The sequence below is a fragment of the Botrytis cinerea genome, chromosome 15 (genome assembly GCF_000143535.2).
Source record: "Botrytis cinerea B05.10 chromosome 15, complete sequence".
NCBI classification, from domain to species: Eukaryota; Fungi; Ascomycota; class Leotiomycetes; order Helotiales; family Sclerotiniaceae; genus Botrytis; species Botrytis cinerea.
In genome coordinates this window covers 1,851,617-1,876,920 of record NC_037324.1, presented here as the reverse complement: position 1 = coordinate 1,876,920, position 25,304 = coordinate 1,851,617, and the positions used below count along the sequence as shown (strand labels likewise).

The window sequence follows — 25,304 nt, the reverse complement described above, 5'->3', positions numbered from 1 at the left end:
CTTCTTGCTCCGATATCAATCCCCGTTATTCTTGCCATCCAAGGGATTGCATTAGGTTTATAGATCCGCTTGCAAAGATGCATATCATTTTCTGTTGAACAACAGTATGCAAGGATCGTCTATCGCATGCGAGGATGTTTAGTCAAGGGTAGGTACAACATGTACAGTAAAATGTGTTGTCCTATTGAGGCTCATGGGTTTTCTTTTTCTTTTCCCGCGTTGCTCTCCCAGAAAATGACCTGCTCTAGTCTCAGTAAGACGAAAGATAGATGTTCCATTTCTTTCTCAAGTCACCACATAGCCCCTGTGCTAATCCACGTACTACCCTTCGATTTTATTATCTCCTCCCTTGACCCTGCATCTTTTTCATATCACGAATTTGATATTCAAAGTGGGTTTGTCAAGGTAACGTGGTGTATTCGTAGGTTCGTAATGTCTAGGGTCCCCTAGCTCTTTTCCGTTTTGAGATTTTTCTCTCACAACAATATCGTCTGGACTTTTGCTCGTTTTACTTGTCTCTCTTGTTGTTCAACTAGTCCTCGTGGGCTTCCTGCACCTCTTCGGAATTCTTAAAAGGTTACCCTGGCAATTAGATGGCTGTGAAAGTTGTTAATTGACTTCTTGATTGGTCGCAAATCGCCTCAATTGGACTTTCCGAACCTTCAGCCTTAGAGCTGACGCACCTGGGTCGTATATTATAGTCAGGCACATCAACTAATATAGGTTTACCTGCAGTCAATCGTTCCTGAACCAAGTAACCGTCGTCTCTTTTTCTTCGCTCGTTGAAAAAGATCTCAGCATTATTGCTGTTATCTACACTATCGTTAGTCTATATCGACAGGACGGCATTTCAAAATGGTCTCCAATTCTCGGATCGTAATACTAATAGCGGGGTTGATCGGGGTTGTACAAGGACAGTATCTGAATACAACCGCGGCGATTGTGACTCCAATAACACCAGATGGTCAAAGACATTCTTCAACGTGCGAACCACAGACTGTGACTATCACATCTTCCGGGGGTGGATATGGATATGGGTCATGTCCCACACAAACTATTACATCAACTCAAGTATCTGTATCGACAACTACATGTTGGGAGACTACTACAATTGAGTGAGTTCTGATCTGCAAAAGCAAAGTAAAGATATGCTAAACGCAGTCTAGAAAACCAACCACAATTGTCTCGATATCTACATCTACAGCATATCAAAACCAAACCGTGAGCGATATTCCGCTTGGAAATAGGAATAGGCATTAACTGGGAGGCAGACTACAAAGACAATTACCTCAGAGGTTGGAGGTGGTTATGGGCCTGGGACTACAGTGAGTTGGGCGTATGGTGGAGAAAATAAAAGGATATCCAATTGACTTAGAAAAAGGTTACCGAAACTGTTACTCTGACCGCGAGCTCAATACCAAGTGGTGGATATCCATATGGAGGAAGTACTGTGAGTGAATCTGATTCCAGAAATCAAGCAAGGGATTTACTGATGAGTTTTAGATCACGGAGACAATCACTCAAAACCAGACTGTAAGTTTTGGATACAATACAATTAAACAATATAGTTCCGCAGCTTACACAAATTAGATAACCAAAACCGTCGGTGGTTATCAAACTGCAAACCAAACTGTAGGATCTTCCATCACCATAGCCACGAGGATACTGGCTGATATACAATAGATTACGGAGAAGACTACTGAGACAGAATCTTTCACAACAACGTGAGTACTTCGAATCAGTTTATCTATCAAGCTTGTTTTACTATCTGGAGCTATCTCAATGTTCAGAAGAGGTTGAATTTTCTGGAGTCTTTGAGCATTGGATTGTAGTTCAATCGAGGATTCTATTTTAATATTCGGAATAATTCCAGATTTTGGAGGGGTTTGAATGTTTGGAATATTTTGGAAACTTGAATACAACTCAGACTATTGGGTACCCTGCTGAAGAATTATACTTATGAGATTTCTATACTCCGTTGCACAAAATTTCAGTATCAGAGACTTTGCTAACATTTGACCCCAGTGTTCCCAGTATCATTTCAGCCATTACGACCCTGACGGATGTTATCACAGTGGTGCGTATTCAAGACTTTATTCAAAGTTTATGGAGCTAATATTGATAACAAACAGACCAACATATCTACAGCTAGCTTTACCGAGATTGATCTTGTCACGACAGTAATTTGCTCTGAGATTCCCTAATTTACCAGTGCTAATTCCCATGCTAGACTAAAAATTACAATTTCACTGCTACTCAGGTGGACCGCACAACTCAAACTAACACCATCACCGATGAGGAGACAACAACAAGTTTCGTTTGGCAGACTACCATATTGACAGATGTGATCACAACGTCAATCCCATACACGACTACTTTGATTAATAGCTATGGATATCCAATTACGATGACTAAGTATAGTACCCTGACCACTACTGAACGATATACTTCCAGGTTTACTACCACGACGACTAAGGATCACACGACTACAAAACTAAAGACAGTGACAACAACTTGCACAGAGTTTGTTCCTATCTTCATAACCAAAACGATAAGTGGTTCTCTCACGACGATCACATCGTATTCCGCAACGACTTTCACCTCACTCATTACTACCGGCACGACGGATTATCAGACAGCCACAATCACATCAGAAACAACTGATTACGTACCAACAACAATATATCAGCCTTCGACGTATATTACCACCCAAGATGTGACTGTCATCTCATCATATCCTGTGACTATTATTAACAATTATACACTATGGGAAACTACTACGAAGGTCGAGGTATCAACATATGAAACAACCAGCACGGTGATTTCAACGACTTCAATACCTTCACCCACAACGATTGATGTTTATATCACCACTACCGTGGATCATCTCTTCACATCTGTCTCCACATATACCTTGAACACAAGCTATCCGATAACTGTTATTTCCGACCACTCTACTACTTACACTCAATATACTACCGAGTACTACACTAGTCGGGAAACAACCACATTATCTACGACGACAACGGATACTGAAACAGACTATGTGACTACCACCTCATATGTACCTACTACGACTGTCTCCACATCGTTTATAACTACCAGTATACCATATACTGTTATATCTTCAACAACTTTGTACATTTACAGCACTCAAACCTCTCTGGTAACACTCACGACTTCCGTACCTATTACAATTACAGATGTTTCGACCCTAGTGTCAACAGATTATGTGACTACGACCTCATATGTGCCTAAAACAACCATATCTACTTCATTAATCACCACAAGCATACCTTATGCTGTCGTTTCCTCGACAACCTTGTACATCAACAGCACTCAAACGTCTCTGATAACTCTTACGACTTCCGTACCAACCACTGTCACAGACATTTCGACTTCCATCTCAACTTCTGTATCGATTTCGGATATATACGTCTACACAACTGTAATTGAGACCTACAGCACAACGGACACATCCTACATAACGACATCTTATCCATACACTGTAAGTGAGACAGTTATAAGCGATATAACTCACAGCTTCACGGATTATATCACTACGACGATAATAGATTTGTCGACTTACGTCAGTCTTTCTACTCTCACAACGAGTGTAATCGTGCCAACCACCACTACACAAGTCTCGTTGGTCCCAACAACCATCACGGATTCATATTTTTCCACGGCTACAGTCACGAAGACGACTTCATATCCATTCACTGTGGTATCCTCAACGACCGAATACAGATATAGCACGTATACAACGGTTTCAACGTATACTAAGACGAGTACAAAAACTACTTCGATTCCATACACCACGACGGAGATCATTTCGGTACCAACTACTACGACCAAGACTTCCCTTGTCCCAACTACAATCGTCTCTTCATATTTCTCCACCTCTGTTTTGACTGTTTCGACATCTTATCCTTATACCGTCTTTGAAACGATCATTAGTTCAACGACTTACTATTCTACCTCTTATATAAGCACGACTTATACGACCACTCAAGAATTAACTTCTATGTCAACACTCACTACTTCAGTCTGCCTTCCCTTTCAAAGAAACTTTTGATCAAAGTACTGATTTTCCATTAGGTGCCCACGACGACAACCGAGACTAGTGTCGTCACTAGTATAACCTCGGTGCGCGCCCCTTTCACACAAATTTTCCAGCTTTAGCTAATGAAGATTCAGGTCCCTACTACGACAACTGAAACTAGTGTATTTACAAGTATCTCAGTCTCAGATATCTACTCAACCTATAGTACAACCTTGACAGAATTGAGCACGATCAGCGCTACTTTGACAGAAATTTATCTTTCAACGATAACCGTTTCCACTTCATATCCATATACTGTATATACCACAGTTGTTAGCGACTATACGACTACCTCAACTCAATATGTCCCAACAACATATACGCAGGTTATATCCACGACACAGTATATCCCAACAACTTATACGTCATTGATTACAAGATCTGAGAGTGAGTAGGACATTATCAAACTATCTAGACTGTTGACTTACCAAAAAATAGCAACCACGGCCACAGCAACTGTAACAGATAGTGAGAGTGAGTGCCTTTCAAAGTTTGAGAGTTGGAAATAAGAACTGATTGGAATAAAGCAACAACGGCTAGCTACACAACCACTGATTTCCAGAGTAAGTCGACATATCTTATGCTTCCTATGTATACAATGCTAATCCAATTTAGCTACTACCACAACAGCAATATCTAGTAAGTTTAAAGCGATGAGGCCTTTTGATTTATACTAATCTTGCAGCCACAACTCTCACCTCGATCGATATCATTATCATTCCTCCCGTTACCCTTACTACCTCAATATCTGGTACTCCAATCACGATCACGGAGCCCGCATCAACAATATCCGTTACCAAGACAATTACCTCTGAACTATATATCACATCGTTGATTACCCTTCCTGCCAGTACTGTTACATCGGATATTTATATTACAACTTCAGGTAAAACCCATACCATTGGCATTCTAAATTATGTTCTGACAATTTCTAGTTCCCGGTCCAACGATTACGACTTCAATATCAGGGTCTCTGACCACTATCACCTTGCCTGGTAGCACCTCCGTTTTGACAGTTTCAGGCCCAACGGTAACATCCAACGTTTACGTTACCACCTCGCGTAAGTCAAGGAACAATGCTAGATGGATTTGATACTGACTTGGTGAAGTTCCTGCTCAAACCATCACGACTTCTTTATCTGGATCTTTGACTACCATCACATTACCTGGTAGCACCACAGTTTTGACAGTTCCCGGCCCAACAGTCTCATTATCCGGATCGTTGACAACTGTTACTCTCCCTGCAGTAACATCGATTCAGATAATCCCTGGCCCGACAGTTACAACATCAATATCTGGTTCTCTGACAACTATAACCCAGCCTGGTAGTACATCAATTGTAACCCTTCCGGGCTCAACCATAACTTTGCCTGGATCAACCATTCCAGGCCAAACCATCACTTTACCAGCCTCAACAGTGACTCTGCCAGGATCGACTACTACACTCCCGGGACTAACTACTACCATTCAAGGATCAACTTTTACAGCACCAGGACAAACAATCACTTTACCTGGATCAGTAACTACTCTCCCAGGATCAGTAACTACTCTCCCAGGATCAGTAACAACTCTTCCAGGTTCAACTATAATCTTGCCCGGATCAACAATTCCTGGAGAGACCATCACCTTGCCAGGATCAGTCACCACACTTCCTGGGCAAATTACTACCATTCAAGGATCGACTTTCACGGCCCCAGGACAAACAATTACCTTACCTGGATCAGTAACCACTCTCCCTGGATCGGTGACAACCATTCCTGGTTCAGTCTCAATCTCAACTGTCACTCAATCCATTGCAAGTCCAACAATTACCCTCACCCAGGCAGGATCGACCATAATATCAACTCTCCCAGGTTCCGTCAGTATCTATCCAACAACCATAAGTCTCGGCGCAACCTTGACAGGATCAACAGCATACATAACTGAGCCCGGATCCACCGTAACCGTAACTGAGTTGATAACCTGTCCATCACCTACAAATTCCGGTTCAGTAATTCCTCAAGACTCTAGCTCATCAGCGGTTTTCGGATGCTCACCAGGATACGTTTGTAACCCACCCAAGCCAGATCATTGTGCTTTGTGGGCCGATCCACCTACTGCAGACTATCTTTGTGAAGCCAAATACTGTATTCCATCTCCCAACACAACTGAAGTATACTGGGCACAAAACCAAACTGGGTATTACCCGCCATCAGCCGGGTACTTCAATCTTAATCCCAATGCATTTGGTCTTAGCTTTGGCATTTTCATTGAGAAAGTCGTTACCGAGGTCGTCATTGGCAATGAAGGAACTGAACTTGTCAAGACCTACACTACCGGTGACTGGACATCCCAAACAGATATTTCTCACTACCCAGTCGGAACCAAAACCGGACTCTCCACCTCCGCACTCGCTACACCTTCCGCTCCAGCCCGTCGCGGACTTCTTCCCCGACTCTTTGCAGGAATGCGCAAATCAGATACCGCACATCTCCACCTCCTCACCAAACGGGACTCTACTGTTGTTCCCGCAGTTTGCTACTCCACGTGTAACAATGGCTACGTTGAAGCGCTCAAAGTGGGCAAATCTCCCGCTCTCTGCGATTCCGACTCCGCATTCGAATCTGATTATGGCGCCTGTACAGCATGTATCGACGCGAATAGCGACACTGTGAAAGAAACAATGCAAACATACATAGAACCACAATTTGCACAGTTCTTGGATTTCTGCAGTGCCCAGGCACCACAGAGTGAGGTTGCGGGTAGTACGGAAACCCAGGTTGTGACGAAGACTGCCACCGTCCTACCGGTTGAGGCGAGCAGTAGCACAGTCAAACCAGCTGCCACGACCAGTGGTTCGAGTGCTGCCCCAAGCTCTAGCCCTAGTGCGAGCCCGACTGCAAGCGCTACCCCGAGTGTTAGTATTACGAGCCAAATTGCACCAGTTGATACATCTTCTACTTCCTCGACATCAATTTCCAGTGGCGGCACTTCCGTTGGATCTTCTTCAGCGGTCGTTAGCGTCCCGACAGCTTCTGGAAGTGGAAGCGGAAGCTCAAGCTCAAGCGGAAGTGGGACTGGAACCGGAACCGGAACCGGAAGCGCATCACCATCTTCAACAGGCTCGACTATCCACAGTACAAGCACCTCAGGCTCAGGCTCAGGCTCAAGCTCAAGCTCAGGCTCAGGCTCAAGCTCAGGCTCAGGCTCCAGTACAATATCAGCATCAGGATCCGGCTCGCGGTCTAGCTCGCGATCTAGCTCTGAGTCATCCATCCAATCCCAAACCTCCACTCCAACTCCTACAACAGGATCACAAACTAGTTCTTCATCCACCATCTCTGGATCTGCAAGCCCTTCGGGAACTGAACCTTCTCAAAACGTCGGAGCGAAATTAAGACCTTCAATATTCTTCACATTGATGACGATGTTGCTTGTGGGGTTCATGGGCTAGCAGAAATATGATTCTTCCTCTTTTACTTTCTATTATTCGATTTTCCGCTTCGGCATTTTATATATATTCTCACGACTGCACGACACCGACACCGAAAAAATGAAAAACATAACGAGCAACAGTCATATTTACGTATCATGATCACTTTTACATCTTATTTTTAAGCTTTTTTCTTTTCTTTTCTTCTTTTGCACTTTTTCCTTGTCTTCATGTCTCAATAGGACATGGTCGACCAAAAGACATGATGCACACGATCCTTATTTTTTAATCATGATCTTGACGAGGGAGAGAATGATACATTACGATCTTTCCGAGAAACATGGTATGGAAATGGAAATGGAAATGCCAAATCACAGTCTTTTAATACGGTATGAATGATGAATGCATGCATGGAAGGGAGGAAATGGACGGAGGACGATACCCAAAACACACTCATTTACGGCGTTACATTTGATTTCTGAGAAGGGAAAAAAGAAGAATGTGGCGAGTAGTAGGATGGGATAACTAACTGTCTTATCCGTCTACTTGTCAAGGGAAGGATAATGTTTGATTATGGGTGCGTACTCTCAGGTTGGGATAATACACGGAGGAATGATATAAAAAAGAAGGAAGAAAGAAAGAAAGAAAGAAAGGATGATGGAATGGGGAAAGAATGGCGGAAGGAAACGTGGTGAGAAAGAGGCGACTTTCTGATTCTCATGTATAATGTGGTTTATTAGCATGCGAGCTATATCATCATATGGGCCACTCCTTTTTATATACAAAATTCGTTTGTATGTAATCGTGCACTTTCTTTATTTAACAATATAATTTTATAAAATTTGATTTTAAAAAAATTATAATAATTGAATCATTTATTAGAAATTATAATTATTAAAATAATTATTATAGAAATAATATTTTTGTAATTAAAATCGTAACAATTTTCACTCTTTTTAGAATATAATAGAAATTTTCATTTGAAAATTAAGTTACTTAAAAACTGATTTTTTTATTATTATTTAATATTCTTCTTCTTTTTCAAAATAATAATTAGTTATTAAAATAAGAATATTGAAAAAGACTTAATTTTGATGTGTTTTCAGATGGCCTATATAGTGACATGACTCATATACTAATAGACCACGTTATATACTAGTCATCGGGAAAAAAGAATTTTTCAGATCATGGATTCATAGTAGCCTTTTTTATTTTTTTCTCATTTTTGAGATATATAAAAAAAATTGTTTTTATTTAATCTTTATAAAAGCCAGCGCTCAAACCTCCGATCCTCGCTATACTCGAGATTTAATTACAAATAATAATAATAATAATAATAATAATAATAATAATAATAATAATAATAATAATAATAATAATAATAATAATAATAATAATAATAATAATAATAATAATAATAATAATAATAATAATAATAATAATAATAATAATAATAATAATAATAATAATAATAATAATAATAATAATAATAATAATAATAATAATAATAATAATAATAATAATAATAATAATAATAATAATAATAATAATAATAATAATAATAATAATAATAATAATAATAATAATAATAATAATAATAATAATAATAATAATAATAATAATAATAATAATAATAATAATAATAATAATAACAATAATAATAATAATTTATAAACTTTACTAATCTCTTACTTCTAATTTATATAAAGATATTAGAAATATAATTAAATTTTAAATTTTAAATCTTAAAATCTTACAATTCTCTTTTCTTTTCTAAATCTCTTTCTTATCCTCTTTTCTTATTCTCTTTTCTTATTCTCTTCTCTTATTTTCTCTTTTATTCTTTCTTTTATTCTCTTTCTAATTCTCTTTCTAATTCTCTTTCTAATTCTCGCTTATATAACCTAACAGCTTATTAATCAACGATATTGAGATTTCGATTTAGATTTATAGTGAGATATCTATATTGCTATATAACTTTATAATTAGAGTTTAGAAAATAATAAAAATAATATATTTGAAAAGTGTATAATAAATTCTAATAGAATATATTTTTGGTAATTAGTTTATATTTTTTCAAAAGGTTATATATTGAATTGAAATTTTATAATAATTTAGCTTCCTCATCGGTTGAAACAATTTTGCCCTAGCATCGATATATTATTTATGATTAATTAAAAAAGGTTTTATAAATCTATAAATATAAAAATGGTCTACTATATAGATATATAATTATATAATATATGAGTATATTTCCATTCTGTTTGCTTTTACGAATCTATTATTATTATTATTATTATTATTAAAAGTTAAGGGTTGAATATACCCCACTTAAGCCTGTGCACAGACCACCACCTCAAAAAGCTTACAATCTCTGAATAGCTTCAAACTTCACATTTTGATAAAATATAAGAATATAAATCTTATTCATTTTTAGGATTCTAAAAGCTGCGCAGCACGAGCGTAGGCGTAGGTCCTGAGTGGCGTTAAAAATAACTACGGAGAGCGCTAGCGAGGCCGTTGTTATTTTTAACCACGAAGGGCCGAGAAAAAGCTCGTATATTTGAATTTTGATATCTTTGATTTGAGTTTCGGAAATCCAGAGTGGACTTGTGAAGGGGATGGGGCAAGTGGCGCGAGTAATTAGGATGACAAAGAGGAAGTGCAAGCAAGTTTTGAATAATTGGAAATGTCACAGCGAACATATCAAAGACAATTTCTCAACTGTATTGCTACCTTGCCATCATTCGGCACTGGATCTTAGACGTCGTTTGAAAACGTCCAACATCACCGTTGATTTGAACTGAATGATTAAAAAAGATTAATATGTCATTTGGTATACTCTCTAACTCATACATGTCGTATGTATCCCATAAACTCCAATTCCTTTAGATGCATGCACATTCCATATTTTACACACATATCAAAGCAGATGCCCTCAACCAACCATTACAGTCCCATCTCCCTTTTTCTCCTCATAAAACTCCAATGTTAACGCCGCCAAGAAACATGGAATGCTACCTCTTTCGTTGACCCAGAACTTGATGTTTTCCATTATCCTTCCAGCAAATTTACTCTCCGGCCCGCCGCTAACCTTCATTGTTCCTCTTTCGCCATCAAACACGATACTGTTTTCTTCTTCGCCAACGGAAGGGTAATAGAACGATGTTACACGCATTTTACCATTGGGCATGAATACAGCGTCCCAGCCCAAGAGAGAAGATACACCATCGCGGAATTCTTGAGATTTAAGACCCCAGACTTTCTTGAGACGATCATTCCGAGTTTTTTCATCCTTGAGTGCGGCTTGAGATTCGGCAACTAAATCTTGTTGAGTTTGAAGTGTAGATAGAGGAACTGAGGCATCCGGGGGGAGGTTGGTGGTCAGTTGAGCGAGGAGGTCTGCATTTTCGGCACGGAGGGCGGTGATGGTGGAAAGTTTGATGGCCTCAAAGTCAGAGGTAGGATTGGAACGAAGGGACAGAATGCGAGTTTGTGAGTGAGTGGTTGCAACTGTAAGACGTTCTTGTGTGACTGAGAGTTCCTTTTGGAGGAGCTTCTGTGACGTTTGAAGGTTTGTAATAGTGTCCTGAAGTTTACGGTTCTTCCTCGTAAGAACCCCAATGCGTTCATTTTCGTCATTTTCCTCTCGTGGATGTTTGGTACCCGCAAGGGTTGCTGCGTTAGGTTGACCTGATTCGGCGGTCGTGAGGTCATTTTGAAGAGATTGTACCTCTTTGCGATATTCATCTACAATGTTCTCGAGCTCTTCAATACGTTTGATTTTCGCATCATCAACGTTATCACCAGATCCGAAAGCTTCGTCTTCAGCATCGAAAGTCTTGAGCTGCGCTCGCAAGTATTCAACTTCCTTGATGGCCAAAGCGCGTTGTCTTTCCAGTCGTAAACGGACCTTAGCATCTCCACCGCTGGTACTACTTCCTGCTGCCGCCTTGATTTTCTCCATCTCTTCGCCCATAGACCTCTTATCATTTTGTAACCCGTCAATAATGTTATCCCGGTCAAGAACCTCCGACTCCATGGCACCAAGTCGCTCTACTAAAGTAGCAGTTTGCATTCTTTCTTCAACAAGTGCTCTTGCCAGATCTTCCGGGGAATTGAACTCGATTTGACCTTCAACATTGCTCTGATTCTGAAGGTATGCGGTCCACGCTAAACGCTCATCTTCAAGTCTTTGTCTTTGAATTCTTGCTTCTCCAAGCTCATTCTGTAGATCATCCATTGCCTCAACTTTTCTCTGTAAAGTTCGTTTCTCTTCCTCAACGACCTCCACACTCTTATGTAGTCTCTTGTAGTGTTTTAGTTCGGCCGATTGCTCTCGATTCGTTGCTTCCAGGTTTCGAATGTGTGTTACTTGCTCGCTCAATTCTCTCTTTATTACCTCCAGTGTATCGGTATCCCCCGTCTGTGCCTTGAGTCGTAGGACTTCGGCCTCAAGTGTTCCATATGCTGTATCTTTATCAGCCAATTGTTGCTGAACATCCTGTAACAAGGCTTCTCTTCGATCGGAATCCTCTTGTAAATCTTGGACGCTGCGTTGTAAAGTCTGATTCCTCGTTTCAAGCTCCGATATTCTCCTTTCCAATATACGGCTCCCCTCCTCACTCTCAGTCTTGATGTCCTCGATTTCCTCTTCCAAGAGACGCTTGCTTTCCTCCATCTCACGGACTCTTTTCTCCAGCGCTATTTTCTCATTACTTGAAGTGTCACGAATCTCATTCATCTCTTTGACTATAGCTTCATATTGTCTCACAGCTTGATTCCTCTCCCCTTCTGCAATTTGTTTATTCTTGAAATCCTCTTCGGCTTTGCGTGTTGCATCTCGGAGTTCATTTTCATGTCTCAATTTCGCAAGCTCTTCTTCTTGCTTGTGATTATCAATTGTGTATTTCAGTGTCTTCACCTCGGCTTTTAATTCCTCCAGTTCTTTTCTTCTTTTCTCAGCCTCTTGATCAGTCTCGGAATGAGTTGGCTCTCTTCTAGATTCGTCGAGAACGGTTCGGGTTGATTGGCGGAATCGATCTGTTCGCGATGGCGGTCTATGTGTAGATTCTGCGCCTGTCAAAAAGTCGAAACTGGGCTGGGTGTTTGATGGTCGTGCAATCGACATCTAATAAATTACTGTAAGATAATGCCAATTGTATACAAGTGAAATTGCACGACAAGAAAGTTGATTCCATACCCTAGATTGCGCACGAGGAATAGCACTGCCCATACTCATTCTATTACCGCCGCTTGTCGAGGATCTTCTTCTTTGAGAATCTCCCAGACCTTGAGGAGTATGCGCCCTCATCTCTAGTCCGTACCGCTACCTGCGGATTTGTGTTTTGGCGTTACGTCGATAGTTGTCGCAAACATGAATTGGTGGTGCAAGGCTAAGAATGGAGGAGATAATGTGTATTACATAATCAAAGCACTGGAGAAAACAGAAAATGTGGGGAAGTGGTTGGCGGGGTGAAGCGTGTTGCAAGTGAATTTTGAGAGATGGTTGGAAGATAAGCCAGCACGGGCAGGCAGGTATGTGCGGTGTGCGAGCTATCGGTAGGTATTAGACGATATTATACAATTCATTACACGATGTCTCAAAGGGTGCTCTTTCAATAACACAATTGGCTGGAATAGGAATAGGAATAGAAACATGAACATGAACATGAACATTCACTTCAGACACGGATTAGCACCTACTTCGATCTATCCCAACCACAGGTTATCATATCAATCCAGTTAACCGAACTCCTCCCTTACAATTATTCCTATGCAGTATCTAGATGAGATGCTCGACGGGACTCTCGACTTCTGATGATAAGTCATCTCGATATACACCTACCTGGGTACAAGAGCCTCCGAAGCTCTGCTTATGTACTTTGTAGGGTGGTACGGTCCGTACGAGCGTGTTCTATTCCCCAAACCCACGCAAGTCTACCCTTTGAACTTTATTAGACCAAGACTTGTCCAATTAATACGTGCCTGGCGCTGGCTCTGGCTTGGCTCGGTCTGGCCCCTCCCGTTGCTAAGAAGAAACGTCAACGCCAACAAAAAACTCAACACGGGTGGTGGGTACAACTGCTTGCTGACTAAGATCGACTTCGATAAAGAAAGGGTGGGTTTCCTTGCCCTTGATAGCTCCATACTTTCCCATGGAGATGGAGATTCAACACCGTATTCATATGGCGAGTTACAGCCGGTGACACTTTCGCAGCGATTTGCTGCTTCATAACAATCCCTTCACCAACAAACACAAGTACTTCACATGGGATCGCATCTCCTTAAGACCCTAATATCATGGCAACCCGAAAGCTCCCTGTACTGGCACAAATCCATTCCTATTCTTCTATGCTCTTCAACTAACAGCTCTTTGGCAGGCTCTGAGATCAGCTCTCAGATCAACCAGAGTAGGCTCCTCAGTATCGTTCGCTCAGGCAAGATGTCCATCTCAATTGATTCATCATACATTCTCTACGACGCATAGCCCTGCCAATGCTTCCAAAGAAACTACAGACTCGCAAGTAAAATCCGCACATGAAGAAGACTCCCCTTCCTCGACTTCTTCTTCCACCCCATCTCAGTCTACTTCTTCTTCGCCGTCAGCGAGTTTGGCCAGCGATATTCCAGCCCCGGCAGATTGGGAAGAAAATCCAAATTACAACATCGAAAAATTCTCAGAACTACCTCATTCTAATTTCGGGGTCAATCAGCACATGGTAATCAACGATGAGTTCAAAGAAGCTTTGAGACAAATTCTATGGCAATTCAGAGCCCCTATTAGGTACGCATTTGCGTATGGATCCGGCGTCTTCCCTCAATCGAAACATACGAAAGCGAAACCTTCAAGCATTACATCCATCCATTCGAAACCGCCCCCAGCAATCGTTGAACAACAAGGAGGCACTCCTAAGATGATTGATTTTATATTTGGTGTATCCTACAGTCAGCATTGGCATTCCCTGAACTTGAATCAACATCGAGATCATTACTCGGCGCTCGGCTCCCTTGGATCTGGGGCTGTTACTGCTGTGCAAGAAAAATGGGGAGCTGGTGTCTACTTCAACCCATACGTGACAGTCAATGGCACTCTTATTAAATATGGTGTCGTTAATCTGGATACATTGTGCACAGATCTTTCTGAGTGGTCAACACTATATCTTGCAGGGAGGTTACAGAAGCCTGTCAAAATTCTCCGGGACGATGCAAGAGTCCGTCTTGCAAACCAGGTCAATTTGATTTCTGCGTTACGAACAGCATTGTTGCTTTTGCCTCCTGAATTTACCGAACATGAATTGTATGGCACCATTGCAAACATTAGTTACTTGGGCGATCCAAGAATGGTTTTACCGACAGAGGATCCTTCAAAAGTCGCCAATATTGTTGGGAATAACCTTCCCCACTTCCGTCGTCTCTATGCGCCTCTCATTGACAACCTTCCCAATGTCGGCTTTAACGATTCTAAGTGCTCAAATCCAGAATGGGCATCTGATCCATCAACAAACATACGCTTAACTCAAGATATGGACCCAGTTCGACGGGGCAACATGGTGAGACGCCTGCCAAAAGCATTCCGATCGAAGCTCTACTTCCAATATCAGAAGAAATACCAAATACCTCGACTAGAATTCGATCAAATGATTGAGGCTTCGCGTGATGAAGACGGGACCAGAATCAATAGGAGAGAAGGAGGTGGCTTTGAAAGGAGGATTGCCCGAGAACCTCCAGAAGACCTAAGATCCGAAGTCCGAAGTGTAATCAAAAACACGATTGGGTGGCCTAGCACGAGCCAGAGTTTAAAAGGACCCTTCACAGCTGGATTCGGTCGAACTTGGCGGTATCTGAGTGAAAAGATGGCGAAGCACTCGGAAGGGAAAAAGAAATTGGAGGAAGCCAAGGAAAAGAAACAAGATTGAGCATAATGCCAAGACGTTTTGATGATGACACGATTAAACGGTGAGCTGTATGCTGTGATGTGCGCTGTAAATAGACCGAGTCTGTCTCTTAGACTCATTACACGGCTCCTAGTAAAGGATTTGTTGGAAATCCGGGCTGTTGAACACTTTTTACTTTGGCGGGCGGCTATACATGTATACATGCGTTTCAAGCATTTTGGAGCTGCTAGAGGGGAATTGGATGGTTAAAGGTTTGTGGTGTTACTTGTATGCTTTGCATGAGAAATCAAGGCTTTGAGAAATGGACATTACTATATTAGCAAAAGTTCTCCTATGCCTCCTCAGTGTGTCAATTTTTCTCAATATATCGAGCCTCTTTGTATAATACTCTACTCGCCGTCGTTGCACTTTTATGTTTGAATCGATTACAATTGGCTTGGCGCTCTCAGCCTCGAATTTCATCCCATCCGGCTAGGCCTGATCAGTAGATATTTTCTCGATATTCTAACCATGCAGCAACACATTATCTATATTCAATGCTATTGTGTGTAGTTATCAAGACTAGTCACAAAGCCGTTAGGTAGTTTCGATCATGACAAAACTTTACCTGCCGGGAAGGAAAACGGAAGTATCCATCCGTTTTGACCACCCTACAATCTACGTGTCCGCCACTTGTTTTTCATGAAGAAATAAAAAGGTAGAGACATCATTCTCATTTCAAATAATCACTGTCTTTTCAACTCCCGACATTATTTTCATCTGTTTGATGGTTACTGGACAATCAACTAACAACTGACTTGGCTTCAATATGGTATTTGATCTCCCGCATATCATTTTGGGAACTAGAATCTGATAGAGATAGCACGTTTTGATTATTGGTTGTGGGCTTGCGGGCCTCACTATATCTATTGCACTTGCAAAAGGAGGTCATACTGTGGAAATACTAGAAAGTTCTGAGCGAATCTCATACGTTGGAGCTGGTAAGTGATGCAGATGCATCCATTGAAATCCAGCACACCAATTTGATGTGCATTTGTTCACGATTTGTAGGTATTCAGGTCACTCCAAATTCTTCAAAGATTCTTCGTACGTTAGGAATCGATTCATATATTGAAAAGTATTGTACAAATCCAGTGGATCTGAGGATGATGCGCTGGAAAGATGGTCAGGTTCTTGTCGAATGTCCGTTGAAAGAGCCCGCGGAAAATGTATACATGTCTCCATATTGGTTAGTTGAATTCTCTCAATTGTATAAATAAACTAATAGTAAATAGGCATGTTCATCGTGCGGATCTCCATCGTGGATTACTTGACGCGGCGACGAATCTTGGTTGTAAAGTTCGGTTGAACAGTCGTGTAGTGAACATTGATCCTTCATTGCCCGCGCTTGCTACACAAGATGGCAAACTTTACTCCGCAGACTTGATTGTCGCATCTGATGGTGACTATTCTAGCTACTGAGCCTTTCAAATTTCAAATCTGACGCTAGAAATATAGGTCTACATTCAATGGCCCGCGAAGTCATTCTAGGCAGAGCTGGAGCGCCCATTCCAACTGGACAAATGGCATATCGTGTAGTACTGCCAGCCAAAAAACTTGAAGGAATTCCTGAGTTGGAGGAGATCATCTCTGTTCCTCGAAATAATCACTGGCTTGGCCCCAATGCGACCATTTTATCATATCTGCTGGAGGGAAAGGAGGAAAAATTATTGAATCTTGTTTTCACGTTAGTGTGTTTCTTCTGGTACTCAACTTGACATTAATGGTGACATTTCCAGGTGTGATGCAACTATGCCGAATGGGACAAACCAGCGGGTCCAAAGCAGTACAGAGCTTCGAGACAGGTTCAAAGATTGGGATGCAAGGTGATTACGAAGTGACAAGTTGGTTTGACAACGGCTGATGCATAAAAAGGATTGGAATGATTCTTAATCATGTGGATACCGCTTTAGAATGGAGGGTAGTATTACTGTCCTTTTTTTTATGATAACCTTGCTAACGCATGCTCCCGGCAGCTGTATACTCACGAAGAATTAGAAAACTGGGTTCATAACTCAGGAAAACTTTGTCTGATCGGAGACGCAGCCCATGCCATGACACCGTATCTCGCACAAGGAGCAGCCATGGGTATCGAGGATGCAGCAATACTTGGCGCGCTTCTGGAGAGGTTTCCTACCAAGGATTCTCTTCCAGAAGTATTATCGATGTACTGCAATCTTCGACGGAAGCGAACTGCGAAGGTTGCTAAAGCCTCAATCGACTCAAGATACTTTACACAAATGCCTGATGGAGAGACACAGAAACGCAGGGATGAATATCTATTGGCCCATCCTGGTATTTGGCAAGGACATATGAATATACGGTCCCGGCAGGAATTCTTGGATGAACTATTTGGTTACGATGCGTACAAGGCTTTGGACCATATTTCTGCAGTACTTTGATCGTATTGTGGTTGGAAGTTAACATAATTGGTAGAGCTTAGACCTCGTTTAGCCGGATAATTACTTGCATAAAGCACTTCATCACAATTCATACCAATCAAATGATGTTTCCGTCATCGAATTACTAGCCCACAATGACAAATAGTTACATCATACCAATAGAGATATAAGCTTAATAACTCAAACTGCACGTCCTGGGTGATTGCATATTCCACCCAGAGATAGTTCTTCAATAGACGGCTTAGGTTAGTGGGCCTCGCTTACCAAATTATCGTACAAGTTCAATTTAAACGGCAAAATAAAAATGTAACCAGAGTTGCTTCTGATTTTGAAAAAAATATGGTAAATTGATGCTGATGAACTCTTGGCACTATAAAATTCAATAGACCCGAGTGCCGGCTACCGTCTACTTCTGAAGCTTTGCAATACTCAAACGCCCCTGTACTTGTGGGGATGGCGCAATTGGAGGAAAAAGGCATGGTATCAAGTGATTCCAATGCTTTTCGTGGCTCATGGACTTTGATACTATTCATCGATATGGTAGTGAACGGGGTGAATCACAGAATCTAATTTCTGCTTAATTGAACTACAAAATGTTGCGAATGTTGGTTGGCAAACAATCCAGACATCCGATAGGTATATGGGCTGGGGCGGGCGAACCGCACTGACGGTACCATGCGGTAATTCGAGCACCAGAAGCAGCCGACATTACGTGTCGACGTGAAGTATTTATGTGCTAGAAATGATCACTTCTTTCCTAAATATCAATCAAGTAGCAGAAACCTTAATCGTCGTTAATCACGATGGCAGCCGATCGAGGATCTCATGATGATAGCAAAAATCACATGATGAGTCCTAAAGGGGGTAGCGAAAAGAAAGCATCGGCGAATCTTGAGATTGGTTGCACAGTTTCGCAAGCGTCGGCTGTTGCATTAGATCATCATGGTCTACCGGTTGTCCCTCAGTCTAGTTGTTTCAAAGATGATCTTCTGGTTAGTTTTTACAATCTTTCGGTCACTAACAAACAGTATTTCTAATAGCATGCAATGCAGTATGATCATCAAAAGCTTTCAACGTCTAAGAATGGTTACATGTTCAAAATACATTCATTCTTTAGATACTGCGCTCATAATTCCAATTAGATCTTGAAAACTTGGGAGTATTAAGCTGCAGTCCGGACTATTAGACTTTGGTCAAGAATCTTCGGGGCTAATACTTTCTAGAACTGGCTTGTCTGGCTGAAATGGACAGTGTTGATTTAAGTCGGTTTCATGGCATTCTTAGGTTCAATTAACACCGCAGCGGTTAATCCTAACTTGGTTCTTTCGAGTGAAGCTATGGGAATGAGCTCCAAGACCACCGCGCACAGCACAACCACATGTGTAATCATCGGTGGCCTCTCTGTAGACAGCTCATATTATCTTCTTTATGAATAATTATCTGACCAATATTCACCAGCCATTCGTATGGAATACTTGTACTAACGTTTATGGCCATCAACCAATTGCTCTACTTTCAATGTTAACGACTGTTATCGGTGGGATTGGCTCTGCCTCTTAGCCAAACTTCGCTACAATAGTCGGAACATGTGCAATATGCGGTGTCGGAATGGGTGGAATGATGTCTGTAGGTGCATTCGTCGTCAACGATATGTTGTTCCTCCACGAGCTGGGAGGGAAAACGGGTATCTATTCCATATTTGGGACCAATGGTGCTCACATCGCTGCACTTATTGGTGGCTAAATAAGCCAAACAGGTGTTTGGCAATGGTATTATTGAGTCGGTGCTATTGTTACCAGTTCAGCTCTTTTCATTGCTATATTTCTCTTTCCAGAAACTCTTTTCTATGGCAATACCATGGCTCTTGATACGAAAAGACCCGAGCGGACATACTTCTAGATGTTATTCCACTTCAAGGGGAATCAAAGCACGATGAGAGAATCACACATGCAGGACTTTTTGTATGAATTCTGTATGTTGAGTTACCCATCGGTCTTGCTCACCTTCTAGTACTACACATCAGTCTGGACATTCATCAATGTTCTCCCTGTCATTTCCCTAGCCACCATTTACACCAAATTCCACCCTTTCAAAAGAGGACCTATTGGTATCTCTTTAGGTATCTTCCTCACTATCGGAAGCATAATTGGCGAGCTCTGTGCTGGTCCTGCTTCAGATGCAAGTATGTGCCACATGGCCCAACGACATAACAGTAAGAGAAAGCCGGAGTATAATTGTAATTGAATATCACAATCATTTTTTGTCATCCTCATTCTTTTCATTCTATCCTGAATTCTCAAAATCCTATTATGTTCTAGAGGAAACAATGAAATCCTTATCCTATCTATCCTTAGTTCAAGATAAAATAGGATGGGAGTCTTGAAATGCTGTTCCTGATATTGAATCTGGAAACAGTTGCGCTAGACCATATTAAGACGAGTCTTCTTGGTTTGCTCAAAAATGTTGGGATAGCAGAAACTAGCTACCTTTCCTATTTAAACCCCTTCTCCTTCTCCAAATCTTTCTCCTCTATCCTTTCAGGCAAAAGCCTCAGGTCTTCTCCTTCAGGGGGTGGTGGAAAGCTGGCAAGCTTAGAATTTTTGTATGGAGCTGCTTAGTGCGCGGCGTCATGGTGTTTTAGAATGAGATTAGGTTCGATTAGAAACAGGGAAAGAAAGTAAGGCTACGTTACGAAACGAAAGATGTAGCATAAACCACAGTGATCAGTCTAGGTTTACCAGTGACAACGTTGTTTAACGATATTTACATAAATGAATCAATGACAAAAAGAGCCAGAAACTTAATGACAGCAAACATTTTACTTCTACTAGAAACCCGCGTTGCTGTCTCCCGCATCTGATCCATGTTGTCAGTCTACAGGCTTACGGTCCACACGCACGTTATACTCATCTTACGTAGATTTTGCGGCAAAGCAATGATTGGTGCTACTGGTGATGCGTTTGAAAAAAATTAAAAGTTATAGCATCTACTAAAAAGATGCAAAAAACAGATTGGTGTAAATATCATTGTATGATCAGTCTGTGTTGTCATCGTTTGTTTCCTCGCCCTGTTCTCCGTTGTCAATCACCACTCTCGCCATCACCTTTACCCCTTAATTGCTTTTATCTCCATATCTTCAACAAAAATAGATGAGAAGAGCCAAACTGGAAAACTGTGAAAGATCAAAAGAATCCCCAAGGAAAGGCCGGTTCCCAGTTCAGTCCCTGGCCCATACCTATTCGAGTATCTTTAAAATTTCACAATCCTGGAAGCTTTATTACCATTTATTAAGGTACGTGTGGGAGAATTTTAGAGGAAATATTGAGGCATTTTTATAGTAAATATCATGGCCAGTTCTACTGAGATTATACAAAAGGCAAATCAAGCTCAATATCTCATAGTCTCAAAAGAACAAAAATTCAAACCTAGTCCCAGTACGGACGAGTTTGTCTTATTTGGACAGATTTGAGCGTCAATCGGACTAACAAGGGAGAGACCATTTCTCTATATAAATTCTGCTATGTCACCCTTCTTTTATTCAACAGCTTTACACTGTGTACGTTTCTGGGGGGAGACAATGTGTTCCTAGTGCTTCGGCTAAATGCACGGGAAGAAGGAATGTTTTTGGTATTGCGGAGAGAAAAGTGAGCAGTCTTTCTCAGACCATTATAGTGAGATGAGGCGCCATCAATTTGACTCTAGGTGTTTTGATACTGCTATTGTCGTTTTTGGAATCACTATTAAATAATTTCCATTTTCTACACATAGGGAGTAAGATTTAAACCACAGCAAGTGGTCAATGTAACTTAACCACTACTTCTCTGCGTCGATTCCATCAAGTGATCTTGTGCATGATTCTCAAATCAAAAACCGACTGTAGTTGCAGGCACCCAGCCAGACATGTTGAAGCAAGTAGCTAGTAAACATTGACTAATTAGACCATTTGATTGTTTTCACTTTTTCTGATCTCAAGTCCATGGTTGATTTGAACCCCTTCTCGTAACGTCTCTTATAAATCAATCATCTAACTATTGAGAACCCCTTTACACATAGGTGGAAATCCTTTGGTTCGATTGCAATGTATTGTATGACACCATCCCTAACCTATCTCCTTCAATCTTACTGTCATGTATTAACTTTCAGGTCAATATGAGTCAACAGCTCCAAGATACCACCAGTACCTAGATATCAGCACTAATAATGTGGAGTAATGATCATGATTGATAATACGGATTTCGAGTCACATCACCAATACAGACAAACAGACTCCAACAAAAACTCCATTATTGGCTATTTCGTACATAAAATCCATTCTCGGTGACTCCTTCACCAATCTCGCCTATTTATCACTGTGCTAGCTGTAAGCTGTAAATGTCACTATACAGGGTTCTGGGGTCTCAGAGCGCCTGTCTAGATGGTGTTTTCCGCCCGCAGTCTCAACCCTCAACCCTGTAGCTCCATGGCTTCATGCTGGACCGTGCTGGAACAATTGTCAATCATCAATCGTCAATCATCAACATAACTACATCATCGCTCTCTCATCCCCGATTAATCTACTTCATATCCAAAACAGTAATAAATAAAACGACGAAATCTATACGAAATCTATTCTTCATGCCTAAAAAGAGGTTTACACCACACTATTCAAAACCTGCGAGTACAGTTCATCCATCGCTCAATTCGAATGCATCTGCGTCGACATCGGCATCGCAAAGTACGTTCCTGAGAAACAATCCTATTGTACCCCGCCACCCTTCAATGGATTATTGAACTAATGTGCGCATTGTGCAACAGACAACAATGTTTCGTCCGTAAACGATTTAATAAACTCCGCCCGGAGACTAAATATCTCTCCCACCGAACACCTCCGCGCCGCTTCTTCCCTCAGTCCGTCCCCTCACACCCTTCCTCCACAAATTCGTCATCTCCTCTCCCAGCCCGAAACCCCCTCTCCCGCTCCTCGCAGACCACTCCACAGCCGACGTTTTGATGCCAATGGTCGTCGCATACCAGCTGGTCCTGCGCCACCCAGAAGTTGGCTAGAAGGAAGTATACACGCACCTCCTGATGTGCGAAGGCGATTCCGTCTGGGTGAGGAAGGAAGGTTATTTCCAAGAGGAGTGGGCTATTTTCCTGGTCTAGGCAATGATACAAATGGAAATGGGCCTAATGCGGGAAGGAGTTTGTTAGAATCCTGTTTGAGGAGATTGGCGAGTGATTGGCAGAACATGAGTGTTTATGAGTCGAACAATCTGGCATTGTTGCCGGTGGGATTGAGGATGGGGCTTCTAAGTTATATCGCGGTATTTGGGCCGGAAGAAGGGATTGGGTTTCAAGGCTTGAAGAACATACTTGCTTTGCCAATACAGGACAACAGTGTAGTAGAAGGACTGATCAAAGAAGAGGCAGAGGATTGGGAGGAAGAAGCCGATGAAAGATCTCCCGGAGGATACAATGATTATTTCTTTCGACTAGACCTTGGTGGCTCAATAGGAAGATCGGTTAGCTTGAAACAGCTCTCAATCCTTCTTACAAATACTTCTATTATTAAGGAAGAAAAAATACCTCGATCGTTGCCCATATTCCTTCCACATCTCACCCACCTATCGCTCTCTCATCCTCCACCCTCGATCTCCTGGTCTCGTCTCCTAGCTCTCACGCCTCATCTCAAGACCGTCACGCATTTATCACTGGCTTACTGGCCCCCTCCCACATTCACAACAAACTTTCAAAGAAGCCAATCTCGATATGTCGCTAGTGATTTGGACAGCCAGACTATGGATCAAGAATTTTCAGAGTCGCCGTTGGTTTTGAAGAAATTAGCGAGTGGTGTCTATGGTCTTGAATACTTGGATCTGGAAGGATGTATAGATTGGACGTTGGCGTTAAAGGATTTAAATGGTGTAGATTGGGGTCATCAGTGGATAAGACTGAAGACTTTGATTTTGAAGAGCGGAATGATGGGAGATGATCCGGACTCTGATATGGCAGACTTTGAACGGTTTTCCGGAAATGAGAAAAGTGTTTTTGAAAAGGCGATACTGGAGGGGCTGCACACGGAAGATCACATATATGGAATGAGGAGAGGAAAAGGACTACCGTGGATGGATGTCATTGTTGATCAGAACCCTAACGGCATGAAAATGCGGATTCCTAGGGAGTCTTCTGAAACGATCGTTGGAGGTGCCGGTGGTAGGAATTGGAATACCGAATTGGCAATGGCTATTGCAAACAGTACTTGGGAGTCTTAGGAAACACTGGGGGTCGGATGGCGTCTAAAGTATTGGCGTTTCACTTGTATAGACAGGATGCATGGTCATGTAGGCTCTGGTACTCATAACGGTAGATTTTTATACACACATACATATGTATTTATAGTACGGCGAGTATATATACAAGCCAATGAATATTATTTATTACACATCTCTTCGTGCCCAAAACTTTCAGATAACACTGCCGAGTACATCAACATACCCTCCCTGACTCTACTGGGTGTATTCATTCGAGATGTTAAGAAGTGACGACAGGATGATATTTAGTGGTATCATATGTACACAGAAATTGCAATGATTCAAATTGCAGTCCAAGAATAAGAAAAAATCAATTTCTTCCCCGGATTCATATATTGAACAGGTATAACCCTTCTTCCACCTTGTCATCGTTCGACATCTTCTACCTTCGTAGTACATTGGCTTCATTTGGGACCTGTAATCGTCTAGCTAGAGTTAGAGTCCTATTCTCAGTACTTCAAGATGTCTAGGAATTTCGGGGATATATCAACTCATTATTCTTGATTACTAGTTATCTTGGGTGTGGAGATTTCTCTTGCGGTGTTGTTGGGATTCAGCTTTTGAGAGGAGAATACTGGGATTTGATGAGGTGGAAAGGAGGGAAGGAAGAAAGGGAGGGGAAGGGAATGGGAGTATTCACAGGTACTAGAGTGTCGATTTGGCAGAGATGTTTCTGGTGTGTGCAGATGTGTGGTTTTCTGCTCGTGGGTGCTGGTAGCTATAACTGTTTGTGTTGTTTTCTGTCTTGTCTAGAATCTCATTGCTCACACATGAGATTCTGAATATGAAAAGTATCCAGTTTGGAAGAGGAGTTGTGAATCATGGAGTTCTATGGAATGGGATGAGATGAGATGAGATGACATGAAACTGAATGGAATAGATTGATGAAATGAAGAGATTGGCGCTGGGTGGCAAGGTCATGGATTCATAATGACCAATATTGTCAGATTGTAGTAGATGGATATCTAACGGTCATTCACCCTGAGGTGGGCAGGCGTCGCTGAGACATGCTGCATTGATTCAAGGGTAGAAATTGGAAGGGCTGTTTCCATTGAGACCAGGAGATAGTAGATTCTTACGCCGGGGAGAGATACTCGTGCTCATGGGCTTGGTCATGGTCATGGCCATCACTACTTTGGATGGGGGAGATAGTTCTCA

At 41.5% G+C, this 25,304-nt stretch overlaps 5 protein-coding genes across 6 annotated transcripts; 4 read left to right on the top strand and 1 right to left on the bottom strand.

Annotated features, from left to right (window-relative positions):
- The first annotated feature begins 493 nt into the window (after positions 1-493).
- BCIN_15g05350 (hypothetical protein) lies at positions 494-8,446 on the top strand. Its single transcript, XM_024697726.1, has 18 exons — positions 494-1,115; positions 1,167-1,221; positions 1,272-1,325; positions 1,382-1,450; positions 1,504-1,533; positions 1,591-1,632; positions 1,684-1,724; positions 2,026-2,077; positions 2,133-2,180; positions 2,231-4,048; positions 4,102-4,149; positions 4,201-4,492; positions 4,544-4,579; positions 4,633-4,668; positions 4,721-4,744; positions 4,791-4,991; positions 5,041-5,166; positions 5,215-8,446. The coding sequence occupies exons 1-18, from the start codon at positions 856-858 to the stop codon at positions 7,536-7,538; spliced, it is 5,556 nt and encodes a 1,851-aa protein (XP_024553542.1). The 5' UTR covers positions 494-855; the 3' UTR covers positions 7,539-8,446.
- Positions 8,447-10,242: 1,796 nt separating this feature from the next.
- On the bottom strand, positions 10,243-13,040 carry Bcmad1. The gene is made up of 2 exons (XM_024697725.1): positions 12,721-13,040; positions 10,243-12,648 (listed from the first exon to the last, which is right to left on the bottom strand). The coding sequence occupies exons 1-2, from the start codon at positions 12,829-12,831 to the stop codon at positions 10,456-10,458; spliced, it is 2,304 nt and encodes a 767-aa protein (XP_024553541.1). The 5' UTR covers positions 12,832-13,040; the 3' UTR covers positions 10,243-10,455.
- Positions 13,041-13,078: 38 nt separating this feature from the next.
- On the top strand, positions 13,079-15,899 carry Bctam41. 2 transcript variants are annotated; one of them, XM_024697724.1, is made up of 2 exons: positions 13,079-13,638; positions 13,901-15,899. In XM_024697724.1, the coding sequence occupies exons 1-2, from the start codon at positions 13,396-13,398 to the stop codon at positions 15,434-15,436; spliced, it is 1,779 nt and encodes a 592-aa protein (XP_024553540.1). In that variant the 5' UTR covers positions 13,079-13,395; the 3' UTR covers positions 15,437-15,899. The 2 variants fall into 2 exon arrangements, with proteins under 2 accessions (XP_024553540.1, XP_024553539.1); XM_024697723.1 differs by having other exon boundaries at positions 13,079-13,841.
- Positions 15,900-16,098: 199 nt separating this feature from the next.
- On the top strand, positions 16,099-18,152 carry BCIN_15g05320 (hypothetical protein). Its single transcript, XM_024697722.1, has 8 exons — positions 16,099-16,226; positions 16,278-16,395; positions 16,466-16,643; positions 16,690-16,856; positions 16,913-17,141; positions 17,194-17,280; positions 17,330-17,375; positions 17,431-18,152. The coding sequence occupies exons 1-8, from the start codon at positions 16,224-16,226 to the stop codon at positions 17,854-17,856; spliced, it is 1,254 nt and encodes a 417-aa protein (XP_024553538.1). The 5' UTR covers positions 16,099-16,223; the 3' UTR covers positions 17,857-18,152.
- Positions 18,153-22,172: 4,020 nt separating this feature from the next.
- BCIN_15g05310 (hypothetical protein) lies at positions 22,173-24,279 on the top strand. The gene is made up of 2 exons (XM_001549715.2): positions 22,173-22,570; positions 22,651-24,279. The coding sequence occupies exons 1-2, from the start codon at positions 22,324-22,326 to the stop codon at positions 24,105-24,107; spliced, it is 1,704 nt and encodes a 567-aa protein (XP_001549765.2). The 5' UTR covers positions 22,173-22,323; the 3' UTR covers positions 24,108-24,279.
- The last annotated feature ends 1,025 nt before the right edge of the window (positions 24,280-25,304 follow it).